Here is a 16,858-nt window from a genome sequence, read left to right on the forward strand (position 1 = left end):
GTAAACTATAGCAAGTACAACACATGAACAGTATGATATGGCTATTGACATTTGAATGCAATTCTGTAAGTTGTATGTCTATTTAGATTCAAGTGACTGAGAAAATACATATGTGTAACTTTTGTGTGGCTTATGTGTTATGAGTAGCTCAATATTTGTTTGACATCTAGTTGAGTCTCATAAAATTTCAGAGTGGAAATAATGAATCCTGTTTTATCATTTGTTGCATTATCTCTTTGATATATGAAAAAATTAAACACCAAAAAAAAAAAAAAAAACAGAACATATTCTATTTTATCATTTTCTAATCGTCTTAACAATGCTTTGAAGTGGGCCTGGGTAGCTCAGCGAGTATTGACGCTGACTACCACCCTTGGGTGTGCTGAATGACTCCAGCCAGGTCTCCTAAGCAAACAAATTGGCCCGGTTGCTAGGGAGGGTAGAGTTACATAGGGTAAGTTCCTCGTGGTCGCGATTAGTGGTTCTCACTCTCAATGGGGCAAGTGGTAAGTTGTGCGTGGATTGCGGAGAGTAGCATGAGCCTCCACATGCTGGGAGTCTCCGCGGTGTCATGCACAACGAGCCACATGATAAGATGCACGGATTGGCGGTCTCAGAAGCGGAGCAACTGAGACTTGTCCTCCGCCACCCGGATTGAGGTGAGTAACCGTGCCACCACAACAACATACTAAGTAGTGGGAATTGGGCATTACAAAAAAATTGGGAGAAAAGGGGATAAAAAATTAAATAAAATAAATAAATAAAAAATGCTTTGAAAATGTTAAACTATCTGCGCATTTTGTAGATCCATTTATGATGTGTAAAAGTGATGGGTTGCTAAAGAGCCGAGTTTTGTAATAATGTTTGGCAAAACATTCATGCATTTAAGGGTTAACATGGAGGAGCCATGAGGTTAATAAAAAGAAATCAAAATATTCCCTTTAGTTCGGTTCAAACAGTTGTTGTTATTTTCTATTTCTAAATATAATATGTACAGTATATATATATTTCTAAATGTAAAGTTCTTGTGTTCTGTATTAACATGTTTGATCTAAATCAGAATAGAATGTTAATTATTGTCAAATCTGATTAATCAAGTTGGGTCAGATTTGAGAGGAAAAACGTCAGGGACTGAATTAAGTTACACATCTGTCTCAACGTACCTGACTTTAGTCTGCCATTTGTTCATAAATCATCTGTGGTGAACCAGCACTTTTCCAGATCTTCTCCATGATAAACTGTCTGATGATTGCTGTGTAAAAAAAAAAAAAATTAAAAAAACAAAAACGAAAAAAAAACAACATTTTTACACACATTTGACATGTTGCTTGTCATTGGTTTAGGATGATGTCATACACACATACACCCCGCCTTCATTTCATCACCCCCATCCCCTCCACATTGCGCGCTGTCTCATGCGCACGCACAGTACACACAAGCGCACGTTGCATTGCGCTGCCGTATAAATTGTTATTGTGTTAACTGTGCATACTGATTTGGACAGAGTTATTTAACAGTATGAGGGGAAATTGTCTTACCTTCATATACTAATGGACAGCTTTGGATTTTGTTTAAAGTTTAACCCTCAGATTAAGGCAAAGTATAGATAACTGCAGCTATGTGAGTGTCTCGCGGCACTGGAGCGGAATTGTCGCGCGGAGAAACACAGGAATCTAATTACAAATAATGACGATACAGCGGACATACAGCTTATAACGTAAGTCATTTTCTCGTTTTATTAAAGAAGCCTTCATATGCGACCTACAGCTGTGTGTCTCTGCGTTTAAAGCAATAAAGGGGACTTCGTATTTTGTTTTCAACAAAATGTCGCTCAGTGAAAAGAATGTGCGACCTTTATTGCAACAATCTATTGCTAACAATCTAAAAAATAGGATATACATTTATAGATTTGCACCACATTTCCATTAAATCGTGTAAACGCAATGGTGAAATTTAAATAGCCTACGTTTATATTTGAAATACAATAAGTGTATTTTCATCTGAGCTCAAATGGCGTAGAGGTATACTAGATAACAGTGGAAGCGCATCTGAAAATGCTTGACAGCATCAGCATGGCCTAACAAGTGACAGTCAATATAGTTGCCGATCTCTGGCGGACGTTCTTGTTTTCTCTTCCAGTGTTCAGTTAAGGCACAAGTAGCCTAACATTATAGGCCTGCTATTAATCTCGCGGTGAAACATCTGTTTAGACGGTCGTTCTTCAGACGTTGCTTCAAGCGCAGGTGTGCGGGGACGGTTCTGTCAGCAGCAGAAACAAAGGCTCTCAGACTTGAGTAGCCCACTGCTGTGATTCTGCTTTCCAGTGTTAAGACGTGATGACGTGTGACGATGCGGGAAATAATTTTACTGCTTCCTCATTTCACTTTTTTATCCTGTTAGCTTAGTCGTATGCCTTAAAACAATACAGCCATTTCATTAGGTTAAGAGTGCATATCCATATTTTGGCAGAGGCAAGTGTTCCAGTTGCTGAGCAGGCCCACGCGTCTGTTGCTCACTGTTGGCTTGATTGCAGAACATGCCTAGAAATGATTCGAGTTGCCTGCGTGTAAATTACTGATAAATGGCAATTACATGAATCACATGAACACAGTATGTGAGTAATGCATCAGTATGACATGAATGATGTCTTTGTTTTTCATTAGAATCACTTGAATATATGGTGTCAGCTATGCTTGTAGGCTATAACATTGATGAGGTCTTTCTTGCTCTTTATTAAAACAAGACACAGTTCCAAAGTGTAATATCCAGTTAACAAAAGCAATGTTTGTTTGTGTTCATGCTTCAGTTAATATTTTATTGCAACATTATTGTATTTATACAACCACATACCATTCGTTTTGGTGATATCAGTGAAACCTGATCACTGTTTGTAACCTTAGCTCATTGATGCTGATGCTGTACATCTTTGACAAGCACACGCTGATGCAAAAGTGTACGCTGCTGTTCTGGCTCAAAACGTGATGCATTGAAAAAAAGCCATTACACGTGTAGTTTTTGTGTGAAATACTGCTGATGAGGTGTTTAGTGTGTAAGTTGAAGTGACTGGAGTGATGTTGCAATATGACAAATCTGGGCCAGTGTAACCACCCACCCCCCTTTACTACCACAGGCTACAAAAGGCAAGACTGAGAAAAAGCAAAGAGGATGAGGATAACATCACCAAGCCCTGTGCGTGAATGTATGCTTGTGGAAATAAGAGCATGGTGTGCTGGCTCTGTCCTGGGGTCTGTGTGTGTGGAGGTATACCCTTCTGTTTTGCATGACCCCCCTTCTCCTAATGATGAGGTCAATGGAAGATCCAGCCATCGAGCCATGTCACATCCTGTAATTGTTCCCTCTGTACTGCTTTATCGGTTCTCTTTCTCTCTGTCACATACACAGTCTTTACTCTTTCTCTCATTTGCTCTCTCTGTTTTTACCCTTCGGTGCTCCCACTTAACCTTCTCACGGTCTTTCCATTGACACTCCATAATGTCTACTATTAATGTCTGGCCATGTAGACTAATGAGCAGATCTGCTTTGCTCTATAGAGGGGCGATTAGTGCAGCCAACAGATTATATCACTATTATTATATATTAATTGTTCTATTTACATTCAATTTCCATGTTTGACAATGACATGTTTTCGTGATAAACTCTGTCAATGTTTGTACACCCAAAAATTAGAATTTTGTCATCATTTACATACCGTCATGCTGTTCCAAATCTGCATGAATTTCTTCCGTAGAACACAAGGCTCTAACATATCCTTTTGTGTTCCATGGAACAAAGTCATACAGGTTTGGAACAACATGTGGGTGAGAAAATTATGAAAATAATTGGCATTTTAAGGTGAACTATCCCTTAAATAATGTCCAACAAATGACCTCTCAAACAGTCAAGCAGACTAGGTCAGTGTGTTGCAACACATTGGTGATAACCAACAATAAACATTTTATTATATCAAATTATTGCCATATTCTATAATGTCCTACAGTAGGTGACATCATTACAAACTCCTTTCCTTTCAACCTCCTTTCCTTTTGTATATAATTATTTTGCTTGTGTATATGTAATAATGATAATCTTATGCCAGGCGTGAACCCTTGGCATTTATGTTATAAAGCGTAATGGGTCAGAAAAGCCTTTCTGTTACATTTGGGTTTCTCTTTTAACAGGCAAGCGACTGTGACTTACCCTGTGTGCTGTTCGTTATTGTTTCACTGTGTTTAATTACCAGGAAGGTTGTGAATGACAAACAGAAGACTGTCTTCTGTGCGTTACTCATCACAATTTTATATGTCAATTTTTTGTGCTGTGACTAATATAAACTGTATGTGTAAAACTTGTATAGTATGTGTGTCTTCTGTGTGTCTTTTCTATAATTACTCAAGTACCAAACTTAATGGGACAATGTAGGATTAATTTGTCTCTTTCTCTTTGCTTCAAAAACACAGCCTTTCTCTGCCCCAGATGCCTCCACTCCCTCTTGACGAGCGCATAGTGGTTATTCAGCGGCCCAAAAGTTTGGCCTTGCGCGTGGCCTCCCCTCCGACCACTTCGCAGTCTTCCTCACACCGCTCGGCCACTCACAACAAGCCCACACCCCACTCACTACAACCCCAACCCCCTCCACCACGTCCCCATCCAGGCTCCAACTTCCTTTCTTTGGAATGCAAGCGCAGGCAATCGTCCCATGTTCAAAGAGATAAAGAAGAGCGAAGCGCCCACTTTGAGGGCAGTGGCCACAATACAAGCCATTGTCACAGCAATGGGACTGTAACTTTGGGTCCCAGACTTCACAAGCACACTCATAACATTGACATTAAAGTGTCTGTGGACAAAGGCGGAAGAGGAGGGTTGTATTTCAACAAGGGCTGCAGTAGCAGTCTTACCCGAAGTGGAAGCATTAAGGGGAACAAAACTAAAAAGGTGTCCCTGCACTTGTATCCTGGGCAAGGTGACTGGAAATGCAAAGGGAAGTCTTCCGAGTTAGTGGAGAAACACCAGAACCATCATCAGAATCAAAATTGGACTCAGCATAGTAGCCATCATCAGAACCAACTTAAAGTATCTCCTGGTGGGATCTTGGAATTTGTACCTGCTCAGAGACAGCAGTCAAAACCCAAGCCTGTAAGAGAGAGAGACTTACCATCAAATTCTTGCTCTGCAACTGCCAGCTACCCCTCCCACTGTGAAAGAGATGTATCATCTGTAGGAAACAAAGAAAACTCCAAACTGGGACCCGGCCACCAACTGCCCCACGCCCACAGCCTATCTCGTCACCACAGTTCAGCCCCATTACCCCATGCTGCCATCCTAAACCCTCACTACACTGCTGTTCCACCCTCACTCCCTTCCCGGCCCCCAACCTCCTACAAGCACATCAGTCATCCCCGGCCATCTCCCACTAAAGAACATCGGCCCCAAATTCTTCACGCTTTGCCCCTCTCGCCCACTTCCTCTAGAGGAGGCTTCCCTAGTCCAGACCACACATGTACCATTGACTTTTCCCACCCTTGTGGCTGTTGGAGGCTGGTGCGTTGTAGAAGAGGGAGAGATCACTCAGCTGGCTGCCACGGACATAGTACGAGCCCATCCTCTTCATTTTCCCACAGGCAAGGGACAAGTGCTGCCAACGGAGGTGGCGGAACCATGGGACTGAAGACTCTAGGAGGGTGTCTGTCTACTGCATCCACCACTAACACCTCCTCTTCCAACAGCACTGTCTCAGACTGTCGCACAGGGCTGCTCAGACCTTTGGGTTGTGCGTCCTGTTCTGGAGAAGCTAGAGGTTTTGAAAGCCCTGCTACTTTCCATAAGAAACTAGTTGGTGGTTGTCTTCCTTGTGCTCCCCTTTCCTCATCCGCTCCTCTTAGGGCACTCCAGAGTTGCGTCAGTGGCTGCAATCCCAAAGCAAGCCAAACTGGCAGCTCCACCTGCAGCTACTGCAGTAGTGACCCCATTGTAGTGACTTTTAACCCGCACAGAGGGAATCCTCCCAACATAGGCTGTAATATTGGTGGACGTACCATGGGAGGATACCAGCCTGATGATGATGACTTCAGTGTACGCACAATCTGGCCAGAGGATCTAGCGAAGAAGATGACTCGCTCTAAAACCCAACCTAACCACCACAGTGCAGGGACTGGGATGAGCTCAGGTAGGGCCTGTATGGGCCAAAATCAGAGTAGTGGCAATGGCAACAACCCTGTAATCCTTGACTGCCGGAACCTCATGGAATTAACTCATTCTCACTTGACAGATCAGGCAGGACGACGGAGGCTCCAGCAAGGCAAGATGGCAGTGTTGGACTTCATCGGATCAGGGAACAGTGGGGACCAGGGAAGAGATTCCCTCAAGAGGCTTTGGAACAAAGGGGGAGATGCTTGCATGGGGGATGGTGATGGGTTTGATGATGACATACTTCTGCAATCCCCGTCCCTGCGCTCTCCCTCACCGGATTCCCCTCCCTCTTTCTCACCTCCACCTTCTGCCCCCAGTACCCTCATTAAGCCCAAACCCAAACAGAGAGAGAGGGAGGGTGGACACACCTTACCTTCTGCTCAGTCACTCCACTTGGTCCTCAACTCGCTCAACCGAGAACAAGATGTGGAAAATGGTCGAGGTAAAGATCTTAATGACCCAATGTCTTTGTAATGTGGTGGTGATGATTGACCACTCAGAAACATGAACACAATGTCCCCACATTCCCAATGCCACTTGAATGTACTGACCTTCATATCATTAGGCTGTAGGCCTTTGTGCACTGATAGTATTTAAATTAAAATAATGGTTCAACTAATTTGCAGGGCGCATAATCCTTGGCAGCTTCAAAAGATTGTTTTACTAATGCAGCTTTAGAATGGAGGTTCACATCTCGAGTTCAATCAGCAAGTTTTTCTGCTGTAAACCCTTTCTGCCTTTAACTCTCCATCTTACAATTCTGACTGCTTTGCCCCATACTCTTTTATGTCTTATTGAAACTTGTTAACTTTTTTGAAAAAACTAAAGGATAATGATACTTAATTTTAGCCATGCTAAAGGGAGCAAAGAAAAAGGAAAAGGAAGAACAGCACTGAAACTTCAAACTGAGATAAGGAGAATGGATTAAAATAGTCATTAAAATTTCCTTACATAAGGTGTCAATGGTATCAAATTCGAATGTCTAAAGGCCTCGATATACTTCCTACAAAATTGAAGAATGAACAGGTGTGACGTAATTTAGAACAAAATCTGGCCAAATAGAAGGTATTTTTGCATTCGTTTCGGTGGTTCGTAACAGCTCGCTGGGGCGAACTTTTAGGAAAAATTCTTAATGGCTGCTAAACACCTTACTGCCACTGTCCACGTCATCGGTTGGTGTGACCTGGAGCTCCACCTACCTTGAGGCCGATGGCTAATTTTGTTTATGTCGTTCAGTGAGTCAAAATCAGTCACCATGAACACATCGATATGCAGAGTTATTAGCGAGCTGGTGCAAATAGGGATGCCGTGATTATGCGGTTTCACTATTAACTGTGATTAAAAATGTCACAGTTAATTTAACCGCAAGAATTTAGAATCCATGGTTAAAACCTTGAAATTCTTTATTTAGACGTGGCAAAAATAATATACATAATGTGCGTGTGTGTGTGTGTGTGTGTGTATATATATATATATATTTATAAGAGTTATAAGATTTAGTAAGCCTAAATGTGAAATCGCTTGTGCCTGTGTGGGTACTGGAGCTGTTGCTATGGTTACGGACGGTGGCCGCATGGTGCTTAGCCAGGTGTTGCGGACTAAACGTGAACTTTAAATTCTTGTGAAACTGGGGCTTAAATACACAAACTACAAAATATAATTCGATGTACCAGACTCATATTCACCAAAAAAGCAACTGAAATCAGCTGTTAGGGAGCATTTAAATGGCTGACTGAATACAACGGATGTAAATTATGCAAACAGAAGTCATAGAAAGACATCTTACAAATGGGACTGGATGCTTCACTAGTCATCCAACAACAAACTAGTAAGTTTAATATTTTTTAGCTTTGGTGATTTCAAAGTGATGAATTAAAAGATGCTACTTTTTGTAATGTTTAAACGCTCTGACAGCGCGGTGCATTGCGTGTAGTTACTATATCAGCGAGTGAACTTTGAAAAGTTGCGTCTTTTCGTCCTCATTATTCAAAGCATTGCTTCTGTACAAATTAATCGCGTTCAACAATAAATGTACATTTTAGTCATTATCGGACTTTAAATCGCCTGCTGTGAGCAATGGTCCCATTATTATGCATAGTCTACAGGTTTGTTTGTCAGTTGTCGTGAACCGTATTTTTATAGAGTCTGTTGCCGATTCTTCACGTTGGGGTGTCTGACAGACAATGGATTGCTTTAATAAACTGATGCAGAAGAACAAAACTGTTGGATGCCTTGAACTAGGCTACATGTTGCGCACCCACAATAATCTTGCATTTACACACTTTTGAAGCACTCCGGTTACCCTGTAGAACATCACTGAGCTCGGGATGCTCATAAACGGTGTCATGCTCTAGATTGGAGTGTCTCTTATTAAATACCTCCTATTTATTTTTTGTGCATTTATCAGTTTTCTTATCGTAGGGCTGCCCCTAGCGTCCACATATCCCCCAGAAATACGTCCACAAAGACGTTGTTTTTCATTTTTGCATCATTGCTATTGTATAATAATAAAAATTGCAAATAATCGTAAAACCGATTAACCGTGAAAATTTATTTATTTATTTATTTTCTCAGACGGTAATCTCACCATCAAAAACTCACACCGTGGCATCCCTAGGTGCAAATGTACCTACATCTGTACGATCATTCGCTTAGAGACATTTTCTAAGACCAAGTCATGTGATTTTAAAAAAACATTTTTTTTTAAGTGTACTAATCAAATCTTCTCAAATACTTAAGTGCCCATTCACTCATGTGCCATCTGCAGCAAAAACCATTCACACGTCTGTCTAAAGTAAGCCTCTATCATCATAGTTTTATCTTTGTTCTGCACATTAAAATTTGTATACACTCATCTTTATAATGGTATCAGTGTCATAATAAATTACAATAACAGAGTGTTACTGGCACATATTATGACCGCATGTAACATGTTAGCGCATTAGCGTCATGAATTCATAATGTAAACAAGACAAATTCAACATTTTCTACTGCATACAGTATATATTATTTTAAATAATCATCGAGTGGTTAAAACAGCTTCTTTTACTGACCTCATGTGAATTCTACTCAGAATGAGGCATAAAGTCATTCATAACAAATTTTTGAAGTTTTACATGTAGCGTCCTCATATTTAAATGTACTTCTAAATGCCTCATACAGCGGTGTGGCAGGTGTCTGAATGTTCAGAAGCAGTATACCGTTGCTCGGCTGTTTATAACTTCTTTTTACTCCTGAACGAAGAACGAAGAAGAACTTCTACGGAAGTACTGTATATTGAGGCCTTAAGTATTGTATGACAAAATAACTGAACATTTTCAAGTTCCCCTAAAAAAATGTTTACTCTGTAGTTTATTAGAAAAAGCATTTTCTTCATTAGAAATGTATCCTACTGGTGCTTTAAAGGACCCAAAAGCAAATATGTTGATCTGAAGAACCAATAATGTGGTGTCCAAAACTTTTTTCTTTGAAGAATGATAATAAAGAACCCTTTATTGCCAGAAATTGTTCTTGATAAAGAAGAGGGTTCTCTGATGAACCCATAGAACCACTGAAGAATCTTCATTTTTATAAATGCTTACATAATAATTCTCTCATCATTTACTCAACTTTATTCCAGCAGAGTGAATGTACAGTGTGTGTACGGTGCTCTGCGCATGCGTCATCTTTATATCTTTTTTTTTTTTTTCGCCAGTGCACCTCTCTCTTCCCCTCTCCTCCTCCCTTCCAGCGTCACTGTCTGAAGAGAGTGTGATGACCCCGGATGTGGAGAATGCTGTGATCAGCGCCATTCTTCCTTTCCTTTTCCTTGGCAATGAAAGAGATGCACAGGATTTAGATCTACTGCTTCGGCTTAACATTGGTTATGTGGTCAATGTCACCACCCATCTTCCCCTCTACCACCTGGACACCGGCTTGGTGCGTTACAAAAGGCTCCCAGCTACTGACAACAGCAAACAGAACCTGCGGCAGTACTTCGAGGAGGTTTTTGAATTTATCGGTGAGAGAATTGGTCACCTTTCTCGTAGTGTCCTTCTCAAAAGACTAGTTTTGCTGGTCACCTGCTCATGTTGTGTTTTGGGTGCTGATCCCCCAGCATGGGATGTTGGTGTGCTGGTGTCCCCACTAGGCTTTTAAACTACCTTAACCAGCTTCATCAGAAAGATCATGTTGGTCAAGCAGCTTCACCAGCTAGGTTTTTCTGTTGAAAAACATGACTATGCTGGTCCACTAGCTAAACTATCACCAAACCAGCACTAACCAACATAACCAGCCCAAACTAGCATTGCAATTGCATGCTGGTTAAGCTGGTCTTTTTAAACAAGGCATGTATACATTTTAATCCTATTATATAATTTTTGTGGCACTATACCTTTTTAAATCACTTCATTTCAGTTTTTAAATCATCAAACCTGTTTTTGGGTAGTTGACAAATAACATGTTCATTAACTTTTTATTTATTCAACATCAAGGTTTTAGGAGATATTTATATGAATATATAAGGAAAAGTATATGTTTCAGGTGCTGTAACTGTTTAAATGTTTTTATTTGCCGTAACTGATCACTTTAAGTTATTCATCATTTTAATAACATTTTATCCTTTTTGCAGGTCACTTAAATCAGGGCTATACAGTGTGACAGTTTTGCTTGCATTTGCAATTTAAAATTATAATATGCGTTGACAAATTTTAACCCATTCGCACATGTGCAATAACTGTCATTTCCACCTACGAGGAGAGCTGGAAAAAAGAACATAGAATAGTCTGATGTCTGCTTTGCTATTTCTAAATCTAAGCGCTCGGACTTTAGTTGGTTGCCGTGGACACTTTGTCAGGGTTGTGGTAATGTTCCTTCTATGCTGTGTGATGGTCACACATTAAGATGCAGTCATGTTTACTGTACATTTGCACAGCTAAATTTCATGTGGGTGAAATATATTTGTCTCAGAGGGAATCTGCGCAATCAGGAATTTAGAAGAATTGCAAAGAATTTGAAGTTTGGTGAATTTTGACAGGAAAATTTGCAGTGTTGACCCATAGGAAGTTGCTTGGTTTGGTAGTGACCTCTGTGTGGGCTGAGCTTCGTACAGGGGTGTAGATTCTGTGGGGGATGGGGAGGTAAGAAAGCCCATTTAATCAAAAACAACAAGTACACCACCCCACCCCCATATATTTATATCACGATCAATGGAAACGTTGAACATTTATTTTAAATTCGTTTGGTAACATTATTGGTATTTTGAAACGACAGTGAGTGTTCAGAATTCTTAAAATTGAATGCAATCATGGAGGAAAGCGAATACCGCTACTTAAAGCCCTTTAAGAATTGCACAGCAAAGAGCAGTACGCAATATTAATTGCTGTGGAAACTTAGTAGTTGTTGAATAGACATAGCCCGATGCAGTGGTGGACAGTGGATGAGTAAAAGAATAAGTATGATCCATATTATTTACATTATTGTTTAATTATATTAACACTTTGAATTTTTGTATGTAATAATTTATCATGTTTATTAAGCTAGTGTTATATGTGATATTTGTTAATGAATCTGTGATATACAGTGTAAATTATTAAACTAATCTAAGATAAATGGTAAGAGGATTGTGATCAATCAGAGGAGAAAATTATTTCTTTCTGTGATATCTACATTTGTACTGTAGTTAACATATGTAATCTGATGTTTTTTTTTTGTTTTTTTTACAGTTATTATATGATACAATGGAGATAGTAATTAATTAACTGAATTAGTTATTTTTGTTTACTCTTTCAAAAACTTTGCATATGTCCACTACTTGATGAGCAATGATTAAAAGCCTCAATAAACCTCCAGTAATGCTTATGAGTTCTCTAAAAGGAAAGCTGTAGCAGCCAGTGTTTCATTCATAGGCATTTTAAAGACCCAATAAACAGTTATATAGAAAATCACGCCTAGATGTCTTTAAGCCCCCAGTGAGCAAGCCAAAGGCAGCTGTGGCAAGGGAAAAAAACGCCATAAGATTGTACATTTATGATAATTAAGAATGATATAGATATATTGTGATATATATATCACAATATAGGCTACAAATATTTAAGAGAGTGCTATGTAAAGGAATTTGTTTTTATCTGAACATTAATTTGAACTTTTACTATGCACTGTGTAATGTGCAGTAATGAAACATAATGTTTTAATCATAAATGCTTGGGCACTCGCAGTTGTGGTGATATTCTTATAGCCTAAGGATAAATTTCACTTGGGAATGTTTATGGAAACAATACTTAGGGAATTATAATTATTGTAATAGTACTAACTCAGATAGATAGACAGAACAATGACACTGCAGATGTTACAAAGTTTTTTTTAAATATATGAATCCCCCCATCTAAAACCAAATCTACACCCTTGGTTTCATACATAGATATACTGGATAATTATATTGGACAAGGACATCATTTTAGCTGTGAGTTTCTAAAGTGCAGAAAAAAGTGGCTGCTTGACAATTCGTTTTTGGAGGATTCATGCTCTCTTAACATCCACCCACGCCGCCTTCGCCTGCAGAATTTTGTGCAAAGGGAAATGTGACCAAGCCTGTATAACCTGCGTAGAAGGAGAGAGGCAGAAACTGATCTAGTTGCTTGATTTCCAGTGGACAAGCATAAACCATTAAACAGTTGCTTTTGACTCACTGGAAGCACTGGATTCAGCATCTTTCTGAGAAGGAAACATGTGGGATACTTTCCTTTTAATAAGCTCTTTAGATTAGTGGTCAATGGATACGGGGTTTTCGGTGGTCTATCCTTAAACCAATCAACATGTTAATAAACAATGATTGAAAATCAAAGTATTATTATAATTTTTAATTACATAGAAGGAAATAATAAATACACATTCTGTGGTGTTGGAGCCAAATGGCCAGTCCAGCAAAATCCAAGGGTGTTACAGGACCATGATTTATTTTGTGATGAATATTAATAGTAATAAATAAAAAAAAAGAATTGTATCAAATAAGTGTTTAAAATATGACATTGTATCAAATGTTTTGTAGTTCTAATAGATCATTTAAAAACAGATAATTTATATTAGAGATAATTTTTTTTTTTTTTTTTTGTTCACTAGCACCAGTGTTAACACTTAAAAAAGGTAAGCGTACAGCCCTGTTAAGTGGTCTGCTGTGTGACAAATGAATGTTTAAAAGCAAAGATTCCATTTGTTACTTATTTAATATAAGGTCATAAAAACTGCAAGTATATTAATTATAAAATTAGAAAAAAAATGAAATCATTTTAGATTAAGTGTAGCATGTCACACTGTAGGATACCGCTGTCACTGCTTGAAATTTAATGTTAACTACCCTTTTGCATTTTTTTTTTTTTTTTTTTTTTGTGCTTACATCGTTCTGTCTTAAAGCTGGTGTCAGGTTTATGCTAAAAAGCTTTTTTTTTTTTTTTTTTTTACAATGTTGGAGGAGCTATTTTTATGAGCTCTTTTTGCTTATCTCTTTCTATCTATTTAAAGCTGTGTGGGAGATTTAAATGGAACAAAACAATGGATATAAAAAGACAACCGAAAGTAAATGTGACATCTTTGATGTCTTTGTTTGTTTGTTTCAGAGGAAGCTCACCAGTGTGGACGGGGTGTTCTTGTGCACTGCCAAGCAGGAGTGTCCCGCTCAGCGACTATAGTCATTGCTTACCTGATGAAGCACACCCTCATGACCATGACCGATGCTTATAAATATGTGCGGGGTCGCCGGCCAGTAGTTTCCCCCAACCTTAACTTTATGGGCCAGTTGCTAGAGTTCGAGAGGGACCTCAACTCTGGGGTAACACCTCGGATCCTCACCCCCAAACTGAGTGGCCTAGAAACACAAGTTTAAAAGATTCTGGCTGAAGGCTGGAGAAGAGAACAGTAACAGAGAGAGAGATGGAAGATGAAATTAAAGGGATAGTCCAACCAGTAATGGAAATTCTGTCATCATTTACTCACTCATGTTATTTTACGACCTGTATGCCTTTCTATTACTTGTGAAACACAAGAGAATGACATCTCTTTTTTTGTTACACGAAAGAAAGTCATACGGGTCAGAAAATAACATGAGGGTGAGTAAATTATGACAGAATTTTCATTTTTGGGTGAATTATCATTTTAGTGCAAAAAGAGAAATGGATGGATAGAACAAGGGTAAGATTATGAGCGAGACTGAAGGATTTTAGAGAGTGCTGACGGAAATAACGAGGAAAAGGCGGCAGGCATTAAGAAATGGAAAGAAAATAGCATTGATCTATTATAATTGGGGTACCTCCACTCTTTTGAGTCTTTCTGTTTCCTAAAAAAATAGCGCTTATATGACAGCTGGCTTAGCAAATGGATGTTTGTGCTACCCACCCTTACCCTGATACCCTGTAAATGATGTTCCAAGCTTTATTATTAAAAAAAAATAGTGACCTAGTAATGAATCCATTACTGCTCAATTTACTTAAATTGTTATTATATTAATGCTAATATCAATCTTTGTTTAAAAAAAGTAATGGGGAAAAACAAACGCAATCAAGAATTGACACTGTGGCTGTCAAGCACAGAAAAAGATACAACTATGTGTTGAGACTCTTAGAAATGTGACATGCATCACATTCGAGACCCAAGAGCTGTAGCAAACTTCAAACTCCTTTTCCACTGTGCAAAGCACTTTTATAGTCAGATTATTTCTGAGATAATTTCAAGGCACATTTTTATGAGTTACCTTTAGCTGTCACCTGCCAGCTATTTATACATTTCTCCACTTACATGAAGATTTATTTGGCTTTTGAAATGTTTTCGATTCTGCTATTTTTGTTACTCGATTTTAGATTTTGCATCTTTTATCTGAGTGTCTTTGTGTGGGAGGTGTGCAATAGAGCCTGATGTTGATGTGGACGTGGATTTAAAATATTTGCGCTCGGACACTGTTCCATTACTGACATTGTTTTCATGGGACATGAACCAGCCTTTCAAAAGGCAGATCAAATTCAAAAATCATTTGGTTATTTATTTTTTCTTTATTTGCTTACAATATTGGATAGAGATCAAATTATATAAAACACTGTGTAATGTGAAGATGTGTGTGAAAAGTGTACAATAGACTATGGGAGGGTTTTTTGAGACATTGTCAGACAATGATGTTGTTGTTTTTTTTGTTGTTGTTGTTTTTTTTTTTTGTGCAGGCAGTGCACAGATTTATTTTGATTTGTATATGTTTATTGCCATCTATGTTTTTGTGCTGCAAATGGAAAGATCTCATTAAAGGTATAGTGCACCCAAAAATGAAAATTCTCTCATCATTTACTCACCCTCATGCCATTCCAGATGTATATGACTTTCTTTCTTCTGCAGAACACAAATGATTTTTAGAAGAATATCTCAGCTCTATTGTTTCATACAATGCTAGTGACTGGGTGCCAAAATTTTGAAGCTCCAAAATCCACATAAGGGCAACATAGAAGTAATCCATAAGACTCCATTAGTTAAATCAATGTCTTCTGAAGCGATATGATATGTGTGGGTGAGAAACAGATCAATATTTAATTCCTTTTTTACTATAAATTCTCCTCCCTGCTCAGTCAATCTCCACTTCTGTTTCACTTTCCCATTCTTCTTGTGTTTTTGGTGATTCACTGTCATAATGCATATCACCCCCTACTGGGCAGAGAGGAAATGTTATGATAAAAATGTTCTGTTTCTCACCCACACCATCATATCATGTCTGAACACATGGATTTAACCATTGGAGTTGTATGGATTACTTCTATGCTGCCTTTATGTGGATTTTGGAGCTTCAAAATTTTGGCCATTCCATTGTGAGGACCTGCAGAGCTGAAATAATCTTTTAAAACTCTTAATTTGTGTTCTGCAGAAAAAAGAAAGTCACACATCTGGGATGATAGGAAGGTGAGTAAATCATGAGAGAATTTTCATTTTGGGGTGAACCATCCCTTTTTTAAGCCTAAACTGAAACACATTTCACATTTTATAATAAGGAATTATATAGTAATTTATTATTTTGCTGAATTACTGTGATTGGGCCAAGTCATCACCATGCATCTCTCTCGTCATGATTTTACCAAAATGGTGTGAAATTTGCCTTCCAGCATTGCACACCAGCCCAAAGTTGATTTGTTTTTTCAGTTTAAACAAATTCAGCAAAAAGGTTCCAACACAGTAGATTCAAGTGTCACTAAAAGTTTCAGCAATTTTGGTATGCCATTAATTATGTATGAAAAATTAATACGCTTATCAGCTTTAATACTATTTAGCTTACACCATTTTAATCAAGCTTCTGCCTTGTTTCTAAAGGGATAGTTCACCCAAAAATGAAAATTCTGTTATTTACTTACCCTGTTTGAGAAAACTAACTAAGAGACTATGCACCATTTGTTTTATATTTTTTTATTTTTATGGGAATGCATTCTGGGAAAAAAAAAAAAAACTCAGTTCAGTTCACTGTGAAACACATTATTCCTGCATATTGTTAAGTTCTCAGCCTTGATATTTAAAGGCTCTCCTCATCAGGCTTGACAAGCGGGGAGTTTGTCTGCCGTCTCTGAGCTCTTATCTGCCTCACTGAGCCATTGGGCCTTCACACACCACTGCTGCGTCTCCATTAATCTACACTGCCCAGCGGGGCGTGACATAGTGTACAATTTTTCATTTCATTTTA

The 16,858-nt window shown here is 38.7% G+C and overlaps 1 protein-coding gene across 2 annotated transcripts; it reads left to right on the forward strand.

The window, feature by feature from the left end:
• Positions 1–1,177: 1,177 nt before the first annotated feature.
• Positions 1,178–15,515, forward strand: si:dkey-175m17.7 (uncharacterized). Of its 2 annotated transcripts, XM_051681646.1 has the most exons (5): positions 1,178–1,717; positions 3,131–3,189; positions 4,458–6,628; positions 9,881–10,186; positions 13,776–15,515. In XM_051681646.1, the coding sequence occupies exons 3-5, from the start codon at positions 4,474–4,476 to the stop codon at positions 14,039–14,041; spliced, it is 2,727 nt and encodes a 908-aa protein (XP_051537606.1). In that variant the 5' UTR covers positions 1,178–1,717; positions 3,131–3,189; positions 4,458–4,473; the 3' UTR covers positions 14,042–15,515. The 2 variants fall into 2 exon arrangements, with proteins under 2 accessions (XP_051537606.1, XP_051537607.1); XM_051681647.1 differs by lacking the exon at positions 3,131–3,189.
• The last annotated feature ends 1,343 nt before the right edge of the window (positions 15,516–16,858 follow it).

The sequence above is a fragment of the Myxocyprinus asiaticus genome, chromosome 40 (genome assembly GCF_019703515.2).
Source record: "Myxocyprinus asiaticus isolate MX2 ecotype Aquarium Trade chromosome 40, UBuf_Myxa_2, whole genome shotgun sequence".
Taxonomy (NCBI): Eukaryota; Metazoa; Chordata; class Actinopteri; order Cypriniformes; family Catostomidae; genus Myxocyprinus; species Myxocyprinus asiaticus.